This window comes from Tinamus guttatus, unplaced genomic scaffold (genome assembly GCF_059628265.1).
Source record: "Tinamus guttatus ecotype Peru unplaced genomic scaffold, ASM5962826v1 Tinamus_guttatus_pri_ptg001076l, whole genome shotgun sequence".
NCBI classification, from domain to species: Eukaryota; Metazoa; Chordata; class Aves; order Tinamiformes; family Tinamidae; genus Tinamus; species Tinamus guttatus.
Genome location: NW_028289610.1, coordinates 126171 through 144639, shown reverse-complemented (window position 1 = coordinate 144639; position 18469 = coordinate 126171). Strand labels below are relative to the sequence as shown.

At 44.5% G+C, this 18469-nt stretch overlaps 1 protein-coding gene across 1 annotated transcript; it reads left to right on the top strand.

The window, feature by feature from the left end:
- Positions 1-3089: 3089 nt before the first annotated feature.
- Positions 3090-9679, top strand: SOD2 (superoxide dismutase 2). Its single transcript, XM_088538410.1, has 5 exons — positions 3090-3141; positions 4211-4413; positions 5995-6111; positions 7728-7907; positions 9244-9679. Exons 1-5 carry the CDS (start codon positions 3113-3115, stop codon positions 9387-9389), a joined length of 675 nt encoding a protein of 224 aa, XP_088394536.1. The 5' UTR covers positions 3090-3112; the 3' UTR covers positions 9390-9679.
- The last annotated feature ends 8790 nt before the right edge of the window (positions 9680-18469 follow it).

The following is an 18469-nucleotide window of genomic DNA, read 5'->3' as shown; positions in this document are numbered from 1 at the left end:
CAGTCTTAACAGTGCATATAGAAATGCTGACTATAATGCTGATGTTCTTGGCAATCCATCAATGAATACCTGCAGCTTATTATGACATGTTCAAGAATGCTAAAGACAATTAGTTTAACAGAAGGACAAATTGTATTAATAGGTATAACATACTTCTGTTTAGATGCTGCATAATCCTACATATAGATTTTAAACACTTGAGGGAAATCCTGTTTCCAAAACTTCTGTGACTTAAGAGAATTCATCTTTTATCATATGTATTGATAGAGCCTTTCTTGCTTTTACTGCACAGATTTCCAGACTACAACTGATAAATACAGAACTGTGGATTTACATGTGTCTTTTTTCTAGGATCATTAAAGAAAGGGAAAGGAGGGTTTTCTACCAACTTATGCATGACAGTTGACTTCCATTCCATGGATTTCCTGGCAAATACCAAGATGAGGTTTATTTTCATCAAGGTAGTTGGAACCTAACTCCTTTCAATTTTTGTAATTCGTGTTTTTATAGTCTGATTTAAAAAAAAAAAAAAAAAAAAAAGTTCCGTGGAAACTTATTTAAAACAAGAACAAACAAAAGGCTTTTGTTGGTAGCCAAGAGGATTCAGCATTCAGTACAGCGTGAATTTTATCTACTGTTTGTCTTGTCTGCAGAATGCTTCACAGTTTTGAGGGAAGAATTCCCCTCAGTTGATTGTTCCGGAGAGCTAATTCTTAATAGGTGTTTTAATTAATTTTCCCTAGCTGTTTGATACAAGTACTTTTTCCTGATCAAGTAAAGGTACAGGAATGAAGGTTTCTGAGTGTTAAAGGTACCCAAATTGCTACCTGGAGGAAAAGAGAGATGCTGGGAAGCAGGACACACAGATAAGTAAGGAAAGGAACAGAAATGAAATGGGGAAAAAAAAAAAAAGTCTGCTACAAAGGTGTTAGCAAGTACTGCTGATCCCATCAGTAAAGTGACAAACATTTGCTTTGCAAGACAAGTTTTCATAGCTTAATATGTCATTTTGTGCTCTTGTGGTATCCTATTCAGTGCAAAATAGCTGCAAAGGACAGTTGTAAGTGCATCTATTTTGTGCGCAACTTTCATTGTTCATATAATACCATTTATTTCAGTGTTAGTGGATGATGATTGGTAATCAATGCAATTCAGAAGTACCCTCTTCTTTTTGGCTTTCTCATTAGCCTGTGTCATATCAAAGGATGTTGCTAGTGATGTGGATACTAGGCCAACACTTGACCCTGAAGGGACAGAATGCTATTAGTCCTGACCCTATTAGGAAACATGGGTGAACCACTGGCATGGGATCCAGTCAGTTAATCTTCAGTCACATCCATCATGTGCCTGTTAGTGCCACCCACAGTAAGTCACTGCCTTAGAAACAGAGAATTCTAAATATGTTGTTGTAGCAGAGTTGCTTTTGTTAACCAGACGTGCATTTTTTTTTTTTTTAAGGAGAGAAAAAGTCGCTCTGAAAATGATGATCTGCTTTCTGTGAAGATATTCCGCCTGATAATAAGTTGTATTTTGCTTCTAATTCTTGGGTGATGGGATTCCTTACCTTAACACCTTATTTTGTCCACAGTTCATACAAGGCTGGCAGATCTAAGAGCATTATGTAAGATTCCACTGCTTTTAAAAAATGCTGGCATCATATTGGCAGTCCTCTAATTCGTTGGGTTTCTTTGATTTCCAAGAGCAGACTCTTACTAGTGGTTCTGGTCATTCACTTTCTTAATATTCCAGGAATAAGTTTTAAAGACCTTTTGTGGAACAACTTTAACAAACCGTATATTCTCCTTTGTTACATCTACATTTGATTTAGTATCAGTATCACATAAGAAAATAATCCTCCCACTTCCTTCCAAAACCAGAACACTAATGTGTTAAATGCTTCTTGAGTTTCCCATAACCCTGTTTATGATTCTGCCATCTCTATGTACTTCATTATCATATTTATGTTAATGACCTCCTATTGTTCAAACTGCACAAGCAGGAAAGCGAGTTGGCCTCAGAGTTAAGTAAGTAATGGCAATCCTTCCCTATGCTGAGAGGCAGAAATACTCATCGGTGTGAGCAGCACGTGCTCTACGAGGGCTGTAGGGAGAAGGTTCAGCCTGGAAAAGGAGCAGCCATTTTCTCCCTGGTGCAGCGCTCCTCATGCTTCCCCTGCAGCCAGCGGCACCACCTACTGACTCGGGCTCGCACACCAGCTGCTCTAGATAAGGCACCACTGCACAGGGGAAAGCTGGGCTCTTCTCCCTTGCTCCCAGCAATAGTGGTTCTCAAGAGCAAGGCTTACACAGCTCCTCCTGCAGAAATAACTGCTGCAAAGGAGCTTCCTTTGGAGGAACCTTCAGCAGGAGAAAGATCCTGGCCAGCCTTCACCCTAGAGGCCCAGTCAGAAAGGAGAGCCTGGTTGCTGTCTGATCACTGCAGGGCTGCTTGCCCTACACCTCTGCACACCTGGCTGTCTCCTTTCCTGCTTCTTGGCCTGCCTTTGCACTGCCCTTGCACCTGCCCCCTTCTCTTCCTGTTTTGCTGCAACTAGACTTAAACCTGGTGGTACTTGTCCTGTACCTAGGGAATCTCTGCCCTAGACAGTACAACTGATAGGGAAGCTTTGGTGGCCTTGGAAAGCTGTGCTTCCCCCAAGGTCCCTGTGCTCCTGCCTGCTCCGGTTATCTGGGGACTTGGCCCTTTCTCACAGGCCTCCCTGTGAGCCACCTGTGGGCTCCGGGCACTATCTGCATCCTCTCCTCTTTCTCACGCTGTCCAACCTGTTACCCCTGCTCTTTCCCATGCCTGTCGTGCTGCCCTCTGTGTCCTCCCTGCTGAGCTCTGTGCCGGGCTGGGGCCGGCCTCCGCAGGGCCCCGAGCACACGCGAGCGGGCGCCTATGGGGCTCCTCTTCCCGAGCGAGGGGCGCCCCGCGCTGGCGGCTTCCCCTGCCAACCAGTCCCGGCCCGCCCGGGGCCGCGGCCCTTCTCCCCGAGCCCCGCTCCCCGCGCGGGGGGCGGGCGCTGCCGCCGCGGGGCGGGCGCAGGCGCGGGGGGCGGGCGGGCAGCGCTGCAGCGGGCGCCGCGCTCCGAGTGGCCGCCGCCGCCGCCATGTTGTGCCGCCTGGCCTCGGCGCGCAGGTGAGGGGCCCGCGGGGGCCGCGGCGCTGGCGATGGGCGCGCAGGGCCGGCCGGGCGCGGAGCGGCGGCGGCGGCCACGCTGCCTGCGGCCCCCATGGCCGCGCGGGCGTGAGGGAGGCCATGGCGGGGGCGGCAGCTGCCGCCCCCCTCGCTCCCTCCCTGGCTCGGGAGAGCCGGCCTCGCCGCCGCGGGACTCGCCGGCGTTCGGGCGGGCGGCCGCTGCCGCGGGGGGTTGCGGCGGCCTCGCCGGGCACCTCCCGCCGCGTTTGTCCTTGAGGCGCCCGCGCCGCGGCCCTGCCGCGCCGATAAGCGCCGCCGCCGGCAGCGTCCGTGTCGCCGTCCCTGTCCCGCCCGTCGCGCCGAGGGCAGCCGGGCAGCGGGACGGGGCCCCGCAGCGCGGCCGCGTTCCCGCCAGAGCGGCGTGGGCGAGGGGCAGGGGCTGCCCGAGACGCTGCGACCTCCCCCGTCACCTCGTGTGTAGCGCCAAGGAGCCGCAGCGGAGCACGTGAATTTCTGCTCACGTCGGTAGTACTGGCAGGAGAAAAGTTAATGTTATAGTGTAACCCAGGCCCTGTTTAATTTTTCAACTTTTTGAAAAACTTTTCTCCTCCTTAGTGCGGGGACCATTATTTTGACGATGAGGGCGGGAGATTTACCAGGGACACACTGTGTGGCTTCCGTTTGACCCAGGCCGCAGGACTGGGCGAAGCTCTCGTGGTTGCTGTGCTGCTGCAGGCCTCTCCTTTGCCCCTCGCCTTCCCCTGCTCGCACCGGCGTCACGAGGCGTTTTGTGGGAGCCGTGCGGAAGGCAGGCTGAGAGCTGGCAGGTTGCGGCTCTACACAGCAAAGCGCTCTCTGTCCATGTCCCTTCGGTGATTGCACCTTATTAGCCGACCTAGTGTGTAGCTTCTAGCTCCTGGTGTAGGAAAACAGTTTGTCCTTGTCTGGGATACTGCCCCATCTACTTGTAGCAGGCGATCATAACAGCTGTGGTTTGTTTAGTTCAGCGTTAAAGTGCAAGCATGGAATAAAACTGTTTCCTTCTCTTTTTTGTTTTCTCCTTTTCCAGAAGCAGCGCGAATCTGGTAGCGCCGTTGGGATGCTTGGTCTCTAGGCAAAAGCACACTCTTCCCGACTTGCCTTATGACTATGGGGCTCTTGAACCTCATATTAATGCAGAAATCATGCAGTTGCACCATAGCAAACATCACGCCACTTACGTCAACAACCTGAATGTTGCAGAGGAAAAGTACAAAGAGGCACTCGCAAAAGGTTTGTATATTTGCAGTGAAGAGATGAAAGGGTAGCTCTTCAAGTTACATGCTATAGAAAAACAGGTTAACTTTTCTTTCCAGGGGAAATGCTTTCTTTTCAAAGAAGCTTTGAAATATCTAATTAAAGCTTGTGTTTCTATCTCTATTTTTTTACTTTTTTTAGCAATGAAATGTTTTAAGGAAAAAGCTTTTATTGTGGACTTCAGTGGTGATTGCACTAAGAACCTGGGTGTAGTTAAAAAGAGTTCTGCTCTCTTTAGTAACATGAGAAGCTAGAAGAAACTGCAGTGATTCCTGTGGATTTAGTCCCTGTCTGCAGAAGTTACTGGAACCAAAGACAAGTCAGTAGGAAGTTGAAGTCATTTTGCTGAACAACATTGTAATGGAAGTGTAGTAACAAAATCACGTAAAGCAAAACTTTATAGCTGTATGGTTTCATGTCAGATATTCAGCTGATGCTTTGTTGAAGTTCTGCTCCTGTCTGGTTTTGTTTCTCTGGGTATGATTGTGACTGAAGGTGCAGAGACTGCACATTAGTAACTCTTCATTTTGACTCCTATGTATATTTCTGAATGGGAAAAAAAAATCAGGCTATTTTGCGTACAAAACAGTGATGCTAAAGCAGTGGAACCCTTTGGAGACATAAGAAGCAGTGGAACCTTTATGGAGACATAAGGCACCAGGGAGTTCTTTAAGGAATATGACTTGTGGAGGGGAAGAAACACAGGGTGTCTGCCCTTCGGTGACATAAGGGTTACCTGTATGCAGGGCTGGAAGCAAGGGTCGGGATTGCATGCAAACTACTCATGTAGTCCGTGGAAGTTTCTCAGTGGGGTTGTGGTCTTCGTTTTTCTTTTAAAAGCCTGCCTGGCCTGAGAAGAGATGGAGAGTTTGCAAATGTCCAAGAGTCATTGGAGGAGAGGTTTCTGATGCAAAGTTCTGAGGGAGGGGGAGCATTTTGCTCATGTGGGTACTTGCTGTACTCATTGACCTTTTCTGGATCGCAGTTTATTTGCCCTGTAAATATTTTAAGAAGTTTAAAAAGTCCTAACTCACAAATCAATAAAGCTAATGGGCAGAGTTGTTCTGTGGTGGTAATACTGGGAAGCTTACAGGTGCTGCTCCTTAAAACGTTCTGGTCACCCCGTTGCTTTATCCTACTATGGAGTGGCAGTAGATACTTAGTACTCTGTGATAGGCACAATGCTGGGACATTGCATATCATTAAGATGGGATAAGAAAAGGTAGTTTGAAATCTTTAATGTGCTTTGTGGCAGTCACTGTTTAAAATATGGATAACAATCACAATGTCTTTTTTTCCCATAGACGTGTTACAGGCTTGCAAGACTTAGCAGGTTTAGGAGGGTGGTGGGTGTCTAGCTGTTGCTTAGCTGTTAATGTGGTGATATTGTTTTTATTATTATTTTAATATTATTTTTATGTTCTATAAATATATATGTTATATAATATATAAATATATATATGTATTTATAAATATATAGATATATAAATAAATAAAATAAATATTTATAAATATATATATATATATATATAAATATATGATGTTCTGCATCTTTAGGTGATGTTACAGCTCAGGTGTCTCTTCAGCCTGCACTTAAGTTCAATGGTGGAGGCCATATCAATCACACCATCTTCTGGACAAACCTTTCTCCTAATGGAGGAGGAGAGCCTAAAGGTTAGTGCTTGTTACTGAGGTTTATTGAGTCAATTTTAATTGACCAATTTTCATTGACCATTTCTCTCTCTTTGGAAATGTCCAAGGGATCTTCATTTTTCAGAGTTAATTTTGGCATGAAAGGCAAAATAGAAAAATATTCCCGTGCTAAATATTTTTATTTTTTAATGTGGATTCTCTGTATGCTGCAAAATAACTGACTGTTGCTGTAAATTGTCTGCTGTCCTCATAAGAGAAAATAGCTGCCCAGAGCTGTGCTAAGAAAGATATGACTTACATGTGCCCAGCTCACGTGGAGATCCAGAGCTCATGAAGTGCCCAGTGGATGGAGTTGCATTAACTGGCCCCTCACTGCTGTCCGTTACAGCTGGCAGCCTGTGCCTCGGGACATAAACTTGGAGCCCTCTGCGCTCAGCAGCCTCAGGGCTGACCTGGCTGAGTGACAGACCCTGCAGCTCAAGGTTTGTCTTGGATCTCTGCTGCCCGATTCGGCCCTGCCGGCCGGGAAGCGATGCGTGTGTTTTTGTGGAACTTCCCAGGAACAAGTGTTTTCACGGAGCCTGGTGCAGTTAACCACCCAGAAGTGTCGCGATTGTTACTGCAAGAAGAACAACTCTTTCATTCTTACACTAATCAGGTCAAAACCAGCTGTGCTAATACAATAGTCCCGCTGCTGCAGTACAGTCCAATCCAATAGGAACAGAAACATCTAAAATCTGAGGTATTGTGTGAATGAGCAAATCCAGCTTTGGCAGAGATTGTCTGCTTAATGTGATAATACAAAAATGAAGTCATAACACATTGCAAAGACTTGATGCTTTGTTCTGAGCAGTTACAAGCTTTGTGTCAATAAAAAAGTCAGTGAGCCAAAAATAACTTCTTTTGGTTTGAACTGCATTATCTAAGGCTTTTGCTGGAAACCTCCTAAAGCCTCTCTGAAATGCACTGGCAGCAATCACCAAGAGATTGACTTCCAAAATCATCTGTCTGAGTGTTGGAGGGATAAAGTTATGTGCTTCAGCATAGGACTCTAAAGAATTCTTGCATCGTAATCTTACACAGCTAACTAGCAGCACAGACACCCTCAGGTCTAGAATAAACATATATGTATCTGAAAACCAAATGTGTGCTAGGGTGCAGGGGAGAGAAGGTAGTCTGAGAAAGACTGTGTACATTCATGGAAGTGGATTTGAAGGACACCCAAATATTTCTTTGCACTGCGACAAAGAAACCACAGGCATTCTGGGTTGCCCCTCTAGGTATGCAGATTGTACTCGCTTTCTTGCCTTTTTTTTTCCTAGACTTTCTCTACAGTGTTCCCTTGTCTTTTAGGCAAGACTGTAAGCTCATGAGTGTCCTGCTGAGAGCACTGTGGTGGTGTCTCTGGTGATGGCATCTTTGTTTACCGCCCTAAATTCTTTCCTGTTTTCTTGCTCTATTAAACACATCAGGACAGAACTGTTAATCAATGATGCAACTACCCTGTCTAGAGACTTCCTTCCCTCAGATCCCAAATGCTTTTATCTCTGTTTATCTGCAGGAAATATATGGCAATAGAAGAAGGTTAAGTACCTGATATTCTCTGATGTTCTTGTCTATTATTTTGTTTTTTAAAGGTGAATTGATGGAAGCCATCAAACGGGACTTTGGTTCCTTTGCGAACTTCAAGGAGAAGCTGACAGCTGTATCAGTTGGTGTCCAGGGATCAGGCTGGGGGTGGCTTGGCTATAACAAGGAGCAGGGGCGCCTACAAATTGCAGCCTGTGCAAACCAAGACCCTCTGCAAGGAACAACAGGTCAGGTTTCTCCTGTTTGCTCCACTTCTCTCTTTGGAGATTTCAGAGACAGACATATCTGATCCAAAAGGCCTTTTCAGATAACTGGTGATAAAAAAAATGACTACATAAGTAGGGCTGGAGACTACCTGAATAACATCCTAGCATAAAAAAAAAAAAAAAAAAAAAGGAAATCCAGTTGCAGTTTTAAAACAGAGTTTGCAAAGAAGGGCTTACAAACTCTGCAGAGAGCAGTGGGGTTAACAGTCTGTCTAGTCGAAGAGAAGACAGAAGAGGTGTATTATGGAAGCTATCTGTTTAAGGCAGTAGTTTTAGCTGGAGTTCTTTCAACCTGTTCACCTGTGCAGCTCACCGTGAGGAGTGTTGGGAAGTTTAAGCTTCTTGCCCTTTAATTGGTTCCTCTGACAGCAAAGTTATTCACAGAACTGTTTCCATAGGCCAGAAAGCAGGAGAGAAGAAGGTGTGTTTAACTACTCTCGTTTTGAAGTGGGCTAAATTTGAAATGGTAGGCTTATAACATGCTTCCTTTGTCAGTTAAACACTCAAAAGGAGATAGTTCTTATGGATGAGCCAACAGAATAATGCTGGCCGTACTCTTTTAAAGATTTTTTTTCTCTATAAAGTCACATGTGCTTATGACAGGCCAGTGAGAATCCTGTCCTTGATGGCAGATATCTTTAAAACATGCTTCATGGAATGCATAGAGAATGCCCAGGAATACCATGTGTTGCTCAGATCTCCTGTCAATATCCACAGCAGTCCACGTATTGCTTATTAGTAGGAGATTAAAAAAATTGCTACGGGGAAGTACAGCATAAGGCAGGTACATTTCACTCCCTCCCCCTCTACGATGCTTCCTCCACCCTCCCACCCCCCCAAAAAAAAAATCCCAGTTAAAAAAAATCTACAAGAAATATGTTTATCAGAAAAGCGAGGAGAGTAATCGTTCTTTTAGCTGGCAGCAAACTGTTAAGACATGAAACTTTTGTGATGCAGTGTTTAAGGAAAATGCTTGCATAACTGAAAGATGTAAACATTTTCAAAAGAGACTTTTGTTTCAGTCGTGTCTTCAGGAAAGTTTTAAAGTACTTGTAGGTGTCTATCTTAATCAGCTCAATTGATTCATACAATGTATGCGTGTTTGGAGAATAAGCAGTCTGTAAAATGTTGCAATGAGCTCCTGCATGTTGGAGAATTCTTTGACTCCTGAAGACAAAGACTCAGGAGTTATGGGGAGACCTCACAACTTGAGGATGGAAAATAATATTTTACATGTAACAAAAGCATTCATAAACTTACAAAGTTAATCCTTCTTTTTTTTTTTTTTTTTAAATAGGTCTTATTCCTTTGCTAGGAATTGATGTATGGGAACATGCTTATTATCTTCAGTATAAAAATGTCCGACCTGATTATCTGAAAGCCATCTGGAATGTGATCAACTGGGAGAATATATCTTCAAGATACGCGTCCTGCAAAAAGTAGAGTGGGGTTCTCGCGCAGACTTCTAAAATGGCATCAGTTCTACTTCAACACCACTCTTGTTGTAGTGCCTGTGACTCGCAAATGAATTGCTCCACTGCAGAAAATACTTAAGCTCATTCAGCAAAAGCATTTCATAATCAAGCAAAGTGTGTGCTTGTCTCTTTTTGAGAGGAGTATTTACTTAGATTTTTGAAGCTTTAAACTTGTGCGACAGAGAGACACTTTAAGTAATCTTTTCCACTGCCTATAGAAACATAACTAACCTTTCTCAAGGTTAATGAGGTAATGGATTTCCTTGTTGCACTTAAATATCTAAGTAGAAACATGTACTTGATGTTGCTATAAATAAATAAAACTCAGAAGAAGAATCTTATTTAATCGTTTAAAGCTGACTCATTTTTGGTCATAGTAGGTCTATCTACTTGTTTTGCTGGTGGCTGGAGGAGTATCTTTTGTAATTTGATGCATTTCAGGAACTTCCCCACCCTAAAGGTGGATGTAAGAGAAGGTGGGTGTTGCTGTGTGCTCTGAACAGACTTGACTGCCTTCAGTTATCAGAGGAATCCATGTTTTGGATTCTCCCCTTTCCTGGATCCCTTACACGAGATCTTCATTTTTTGCAATGTGCACGAACTTTTGAAGTGTTGCTTTGAGAGAGGCATTACGGTGTCCTAGGAACATCTGTTATCTCCCTCTCTGGAGATCTTCCAAACCCGCTTGCACGCCGTCCTGTGCCATGTGGTCTAGGTGACCCTGCGTGTGCAGGGGGGTTGGATTGGATGATCTCTGGAGGTCCCTTCCAAACTTAACGATTCTGTGATTCTATGAACTTAATGGCAGAATGCAGTACTCATTGCATAGCAGTTGTAAGCACGTCTTAAAACACACTTTAGCTTTAGAGACCAATTAGGTGCAACTTTGAAGTATAAATTGCCCCTGCTTTGCTTTGTTTCTGAAGCAGTTACAACAAGTAACTGCATAATGCTTGGGTCAGGATGAAATACTGTGTGGTAAAAAGGAGCATGCTTGGATAGGTCTTGAAAAGTGTAAAAGACAGGTTAGTGTGTTTTGTTTGCTACTCCTGTCTTAATTATTTCAGACTGGATGGTACTGGACTTATGCAATGCCTTGTACATAAGTTTCCTTGAGCTTGCTCAGTATGTGGCTCTAAGCACGGGATGAATTCTTAAAGGAACGAGGAAATTACTTCATACTTCAGAATTGCAGTCCAGTAATGTTAAGGGGAGAACTGTTTTTTAATAAGAGATACAAACGCATTTCATCAGGTGATGCAGGAGAACTACCAGATAATCTCTTGGTCTCTATGCAGAATTTTACCTAATTGGGTGTCTCTGTTGCAAATAAAAGTGAATTGGGTAAGATGACTTACTATGTGAGGATAATAAATGCTCAGCCTTTAGAAAGGTCCATATTTACACTGTCTGCAGAATGCTCTGAAAGTCTGGGAGTTGGTGTTGGTATCTCTGTATCATAAAATATACCTGGCTTTCCTCTTAGGAGCTCCTATCCCGGTGAGTACCCACACTGTTTCCCCCATGGATGCACCTGGCAGAAGGAGTTCTGTACAACCTGTGTGGTACCTACTCGGTAAAGCTCGATCTCGGCTATTTTAGGTGTACTAGGGTGATCGGGTAATACGTCTTGAAATCCATCTTCCCATCCTAATGCTCCCAACTTTGGTTTTCATGCATTTCCATCTAAGCATTCTAACGTTAGATTCACGTGGCCCATAATACTCCTGCTATGAGACTATTGAGGCCAATCCTTTATAGCCACTATTACTAATGAGCTGCAGAAATGAATAATGTTGATAATTAAAGGTAGAGAAAGGGACAATGTTTACCACTGTAAATCCTATGTATTTCTAGGAAGCACCCAGTAGCCCGGGATCATGTGAAGCTTCACCGTGGCAAGGTAGTTGCTAAATGCATTGGTATGTGTGAATTAGGCTTTCTGGTGTGCAGGGTTTTTGTTTTTCTTTCTATTGAGTTGGTATCTGCATGGCTAAAAGCAGATGCTTGATCTCAGTTGTCAGACTGCAGCTATCGAATAGAGTGGGTCGAATAGGGTGAAGAGAGAAGCAGTGGCACTTTCTTTCTAGAGAAGGAACGGGGTCTTGAGATAAGGAGAGGATCCTCCATTTCTCTCTTCCCAGAAGTATCATCAAAGTACAGGGGAAGCGGGTTGTGTTAACCATGGAACCTCCCTGGAGCTGACGGAAATGGCAGCATCCTTTTTTTTTTTGACTTACTCAAGATGATACGATACGGGCAGACAGTGCTCAGCAAAGGGGAGACCAAACGGAGCCGAGACGGGAGCGCTCGGCACAGGGGCTGCGTGAGCAGCACGTCGGGGTGCGAGCGGCGAACCCTGGAGAGCCCCTTGGGCAGAGCTGGTGCTCATGCAGGCTTGGAAGGGTCCCCGGTGAGACTGGAGCCGTGCGGGGGGCTCGGCCTCCAGCGTGAACAGGTCAAGGAGAAGCGTCTCTGCCCTTGAGTCAGCTGCTGAGTTTGTCCTGGTGGCGGGGAGCCTGTCTTTAGAGTGAGCAAGGAGAATCCAAGGCTGGATAGAAACGCTCGTGTTTGTGGACTGGGAATACCGAAGGCAAATACAGGTATGCTGAAGCAATGAAAATGATTTAATGCATGTTCTAATGCACCATATTTATAGAGGACTGAAGATTGTGTGCGCAGCTATTCTGCGGAAAGGGTTTGATTAAGCTATCCTAACTTCAAACTTCTGTGAGTTTTGGAAGAAGTCCCAGTGGCTCTTGTGAAATGAATTGAAGGATGTGCCTGTAATTTAGCAAGTCTGTTAGCAAAACTATCAACTGTCTGTGCAGTGAAAAATGTGTAAGCATATTACTAATCTGTGTGAGAAAGTAATTTCGAACCTTCTGTTGCTATTCAGAACTAACACTTAGCAATCACAGAAATAGCTTTGGAGAGGGGCAGGTGTTACCCCTATGTGAGACGAGGTAAGGTGAATAATCACAGCCAATGTCAGGTGACCTGTCTGAAGGGACAAGTCTTAAGGCATGTTGTTCAAAAAATGAACTACTAAGGCACTTTCTCCTCCTGATCCTAGCAGTGAAAATAGCAGCTGTGTGTGGAAAACAGAAGGGAAGGTTGATTCCAACCTGAGCTGTGCAAGGAATGTCACATCACTGAGCGTGAAAGTATTTGAGGACTTGAACTACTGGCCAGGGACAGTGGGTTTGGTTCAGCAAATACTGAAATTAGAAGCCGGTGCAGAAGAATTGCGTCCCAGCCATCCCCGGAGCCCCTTTCTGTCAATCCTTGTGCAAATGTGCTCTGTGTGTGTGTCTGTCTGTCTGTGTGTGTCTGAATGCAGCCAGGTCGGGTGCGGGGGTGGTGTCACTTCATGTTAAAATAAGAACTTGGTATCATTTTTTTAATGGAAGAACAACTGCAATATCTAACCCAAATCCTCCTGGAAATGCTTTTGTATTATGAATCAGAAGAAGGGGCATCTGGGTGATCCCATAAAAATGCTCAACGGGAGGCAAAGCTGCTGTGTCTAATTAGAGGCTTTGGTCTGCAGGCTACAAAACAATCCAAGTGGCTGAGCTGCTTGGAAGCACATCCGCTCGGGTCTCCGGAGGCAACGTCCTGCTGTAAAATGTGCGCAAACATTTTTATTTTTTCTAATCTTCAAAATAACACATAAAGGCTGGTGCCGAATGCAAAGCATATGTCTTCCATTCAGAATTAGAATAGATTAAAGTAACTTAAGGTCAGGCAAACCAAGCTATTGCAGTCCTTTTGCTGTCACTGTGCTGGCTAGTGCATGTTAATGCTATGGGGCAGGTCCAGAAAGCCCGGACGGTGGCGCCTTCATCCTGCTGTTAGAATGGGAAAACTCTATGGATGCCTTTCCAGAGAGTCAGAGAGAAGAAAAATGCTCCTCTTTCCTCCTCTTTCCTCCTCTTTCCTCCTCTTTCCTCCTCTTTCCTCCTCTTTCCTCCTCTTTCCTCCTCTTTCCTCCTCTTTCCTCCTCTTTCCTCCTCTTTTCCTTTTTTTTTTTTTGTTAGTTCACAGGTTTTGCTTTCCACATCACAACTGTTTATTTCATTTTTATCTAGAGAATGCAAAAAAAAAAAAAAAGAAAAAGAAAAAGCCCCCATGAACTTTTTTGCAGAAAACCCTGGCAGTGACTCAAGAATAAGAGAACTTGCTGCAGCTTCAGCTACTTGGAAAAGGAAGGTACTCATTTGTTCAGTGCAGACCTCCTCCAGCTAATCTGGTAGGCTCATACAGATGTAATACCTTTTTATTTACAGAATACTTACTTGGCTTTTTATTTTTTGTTTAGGAATTTAGTCCTCTCTAGAAGAGCAGAAGCAGTATAAAATGGTGCTGCTCTATTTCTCTAATATTTTGCACTCTTACTACATGGACTTTGCCGAAGTATATCATTACACTAATGTAAGGCAAACGACTGCTGTTGGCAGTTCTGTCTAACATGGAGCAGATAACATTCTTAAATTTTAACGGTCTTAATCTGTCTTTTCTTAAACCACCATCTACTTAATGATTAAAAATAGTGCATTCCGGTTTCACCATAGCCGTCACATTGCTCGTTTGGTTTCCAGGCGTTGCTCCTGCTGGGTCCGGGGCAGGTGCATGGGTTTGGCTGCAGATGTGGAGCAGCTCCGGTGCCGGGAACCAGCTTGTGCTTCCCACTAGATGGAGGTGTGCGTCTGCTCTACGCTGCTTTGGATGGATTTCAGAATTGGGTTTTGGAGAGGCAAATTATGACTTTTAGGTGCTCTCACTGCACGCGATGCAGACTGCGTTTGGACAGTTGCTTTCACACCTTAAATGTCAGCTAAGGGACTGTCCCGAGTCCCATCATGGTCTTGCCAAAGCGGCTGGTGTTCCCAGGGGCTTCTGCGGTACCACTGAAGCAATCCGGTGACCTGTTCCCCTGTATCTCTTTTAAGCATCCCTCTGGCCTAATGAACATGTCTCTGAAGCATCTGGAGCACAGCTTCCACATGGGAAGTCTTGACATTAAGGCTTTGTGAAATGGCTGGCAGTCCCATAGTTACAGGTTCTTGTTACACATATATTTGCAGGAAAAAAAAATCAAATTCTGTTATAAAGGTATCCATAAAACTCTGGAAAAACACAAGGCAGACAGATTGGGGGCTCACAGCGTCTCACTCCTTTGGGGCATTTAGCCATGCTAGAGAAGGTAGGTAACTTTGAAAATTTGAGACCTAACTTCAACTAGACTCCAGTTCCCTAGTTCTTTTTATTTATTTATTTATTTTCCTACCTTTTTCTGCTGAATAGCCAAGCCTGCCCCCTTAGCTTCTCTCCACATCCATAGAGTGCTTCATCTAGTTCCCTTATGGATGAATAGCTCCTTCATAGTTATCTTGGAAGTACCTTTATTTCTTGTAGCTGTGTTCATTCCCCTCTGTTGCTTCCATAGTGCATGTAAATATTAGCTATGGCTTAAAACAAACAAACAAAATCTTAAGGGTTTGTCCCTTACACAGTTGGCAATAGAGCTGTAGTTCTAAGTAGTCCCATCTAGAAGCACATAACATTAGAGTTGTGCTGTTTTTATCAGTGACTTTTGCAACACTGACAGAATTGGAAGACTGTTTTGTGCAGGAATTACAGTTTTTCCTTTTTTTTTTTAATATAAAAGCAATTAAAAAAGGTTACAAGTTTTCACTCTGCTATTGCAAAGAATGTCATGAGAGCTGTGGGACACGTGCATCAGAGCTCTGGAAACCAGAGGGTAAGGCAAAGGACATCTGTTAAACTAAGTGCATGGCTTGAAGATAATCTTACAATTCTGAGATAGGCTTATTCATGCCGTATCACAGATACTTGGTCCTGTCAGGAACCGCAGTCTCTGTCGTACTCCTAGAAATTGTGACCTGAGGTAGATAAAGGAAGTGCTTCTGGTTTACGGGAACTGGAATTTGGCTTATGTGAAAACTTTCCTGAATCAAAAACTTGACAAAATTTCCAGGAAAGCAGAGGCTCCGTGGGCCCTGCAGCAGCTGGGGAAGTCTGACCTTCCTGTGAGTTGCAGCAGCTGTAGTGGGCTTCAAGCTTTGAGCTTCTCCGAAAGACATTCAAACAGGGCTGCTTCCAACAAGGCATTCTGGGCTGGCCAAAATAGCATTTAAGAAAGCTATCTATGTATCTATCTGTCTATTTATGTATTTGTCTGTTGACTGCATGTTTCACTGGGAGATTTCCAGACACTCCTATCCCTTGGGAAGAATTCAATGAGTAAGAGGCTGCAATGAGGAGAGCAAATACAAGCTTTCTGAGGATGCATCAATGGACTAACTGTTTTTGATTTCTTCCTTCCATAAAAGATGCTCACAGACGTGGCCAGCCCTCCCTCTGGCTGAGAATAGCTGGACACTTCAGTCCTTTGAGTGCATTTCCTAAGCTGCCAAGAAGTTTGAGACCTTAAGCATGTCAGAAATGATGTACCCTTTTTTGCCATCTGGGTTATTCCCCTCTGCTTAAGGTTTCAGGCTCTTTCAAAATCCCCTGGGTTTAATTGCAGTAGTAACACTGACATTCACAGGGAAGAAATATTCCTGAATTTCTGCTTATTTATTTGCCTTGCAAAAGAATAAGGATCACAAATCTAAAGCTCTCACCTAGATTTTGGGGGATGCGCGAGTGTTATCTCTGACAGCTAAGTGTAGTGTTTGGTGCTTCTTTTTAGAACTGAATAAAATGGGAACAATGAACTGGAACTTGCCTGTCTGAGTATCAAAGGCTTCTATGGCAGTTTTTTCCTCTGCTTTTGTGGGATCTGGTCAGTTGAAAGTGGTTCAGAGCCGGAACTGCTGTTTTGCTATATTATCTAACTGGGAATTGGAGTTATTCCCAGGTTTTGTTTTATCTTAAACATAAATTATAGCAGTCAAGTGATTGTTACTATCCATCTGCCAATTTTCTTTGCTGTCCTAATTGCATTCTCTCCAGCTGCGGTACGACTGTGCAATGCACATCGTGTGTGACATCTGAAGATGTGTTTGTATGTGAGAAAGTACGTGATCTTAAAGGGAACTGAATGTTTTTGTTAGTTCCAGATGTGGCTGGCTGCTATACAAACTGCGGGCCATATCCAGGTATGGGCAGGTGCTGAGTGCTCAGCTCTGAAAACAGTCCTTGAAAGTAACATCTGCATCGACTGGTTCTGGGCTGACCTGGTTTGGTTGCTCTCCAGGGAGCACCCTCATTTGATAAGGTGTGATTATAGCCCCAGTGGAGCATTCCAGGGATCTAGGGCTATCCCATGCACATGCTTTTCCTTTGACCAAGTCTCTTGCACACAAGGAGATGGTGTGTCACAGCACTGCAGTGATCTTCCTGCTGCGTTTGCTACTGTAAATCAAAACCAGCTTACTGGAAGGCAGCTTTGCGTGGGTAGAAAGGAGCAAAGCTGTTCTTGGCCACCTGGGGATCTGACCCACTATGTTGCAACCTGGAGCCTGCTTGCTTATGACTGGAGTCAGCTGCAGAGAGAGCATGTGGGCTGCACCCCTGGGTCAGGTCCAGCATCGAGACCATGACACGAGGAAGTCCTGATCCAGCTGGTGCTTGCTTGGAACTTCTTGCAGAATCTGATCTGGACCTTATATCTAAAAATCCTAGCCATGCGGTCCAATTACAAATCCTTAGGGATGACAAATTTGAAGGGGTAGTGCGTGTATGCGCCTGAGCATGCAATAGTGCTCATGAGCTTGGGTCTTAGGAGGAAAAAAAAAAAAAACACAGCAGAAAAATCAGCTGGCTATGCTCATTCTGGCAATCCAGCATCTGGCTGCCAGAGGCTGTATAATCTCTGCTCATGTGGTTTCCACACTTTGTTTCCCCGCTCTGACCCAGTGCTGGAGAGGAACTGGCCTCTTGTGAGAGCGTGCAAGCTGACAGCATGCTGGACCCTTTCAGAGGGGAAGGGCAGAAGGTATCCACCCCTAGCACTTGTTTACATGTAAGTGTAGCCAAACAAATCAAAATGGCAGTAAATACGTGTGGTTCTTGTACTGCTTCATCCCTAAAGCCTAATCCTCTAGAAGCTATTGCTTGGGCTGGAAGTGCTCTTGCAGTTACCCAGCTGTGCTGCAGAGGCGAAGCACTGGTCAGGCACCAAGAGCATCATCAAACTGCAGGCCAGGGAGTGTACTATAGAGCAGGACAAAGGGAAGCTGCCTACCCTTCACTTCAGGCATTTTCAGATGAATTATGACTTTTTTTTTTTTTTTTTTTTTTTTTTTTTGCCACTGAAGTACAATTCAGGAATAAAAAGGTTTTGATTTCCCTCATCCTTACTGAAATTAGACCTTCTGCCTTCCCCCCTTGGATTATTTTTGGATGACTGCAAAAGGGTGCAATAAAAGCACCACTCCTACGAGAAAGGAGGAGGAGCTAGTGCTGCAGTTTTGTCTCTGTTCTCTGGGTAAACAGTCAGAATGCCCCTCCAAAATGAAGGAGAGCAGCATTGCTTAAACGGACCTGAAATCACCCCTTCCACCAAAGTGCCCTACTTGCCATGCCCCAAGTCTCTGGGAGGAGGGAATTCTCAGTTCCTGCACTGTGTAACTTACTGGATGTTCATTAGCACAGACAGACAGACAGACATGGCCACCTCCAGCCCGGTGCCTAAAAAAGAAACTGAATTTCTTAATCTTTTCCCATGAATACTGCAAACAGGTATCCTGACTGCCTGCGGAGAACTATCTGCCTTCACTATGGTCTTGATGTGTTAATTTAACCCCACATTGCCCTTCTGGTTCGAGCCATTTGGTGAATTGGTCTAATTAGCAAGTTTTTTTGAATCAGTCAACACCCTGTGTTCAACAGATAAGTTACTTGCTTCTCCCTGAAGCACAGCTTCCCTGTGCTGCTGCTCAGACAGTCTTGCTCACACAGGAATATGAAACCAGAAGGCAGTGCTCTGCCAGTGACAAGACCTGGTATACTGTGTTGATCATAAACCCTTCTAGTGATCTAGCCTTTGCAGAATTATACAATAATTTAAGTTGG

Coding starts and splice junctions, on each gene's coding strand:
- SOD2 (XM_088538410.1), top strand. CDS start 3,113: ATGTTGTGCCGCCTGGCCTCGGCGCGCAG. Junction 3,142..4,210: donor CGCCTGGCCTCGGCGCGCAG/GTGAGGGGCCCG, acceptor CTCCTTTTCCAG/AAGCAGCGCGAATCTGGTAG. Junction 6,112..7,727: donor TGGAGGAGGAGAGCCTAAAG/GTTAGTGCTTGT, acceptor TGTTTTTTAAAG/GTGAATTGATGGAAGCCATC.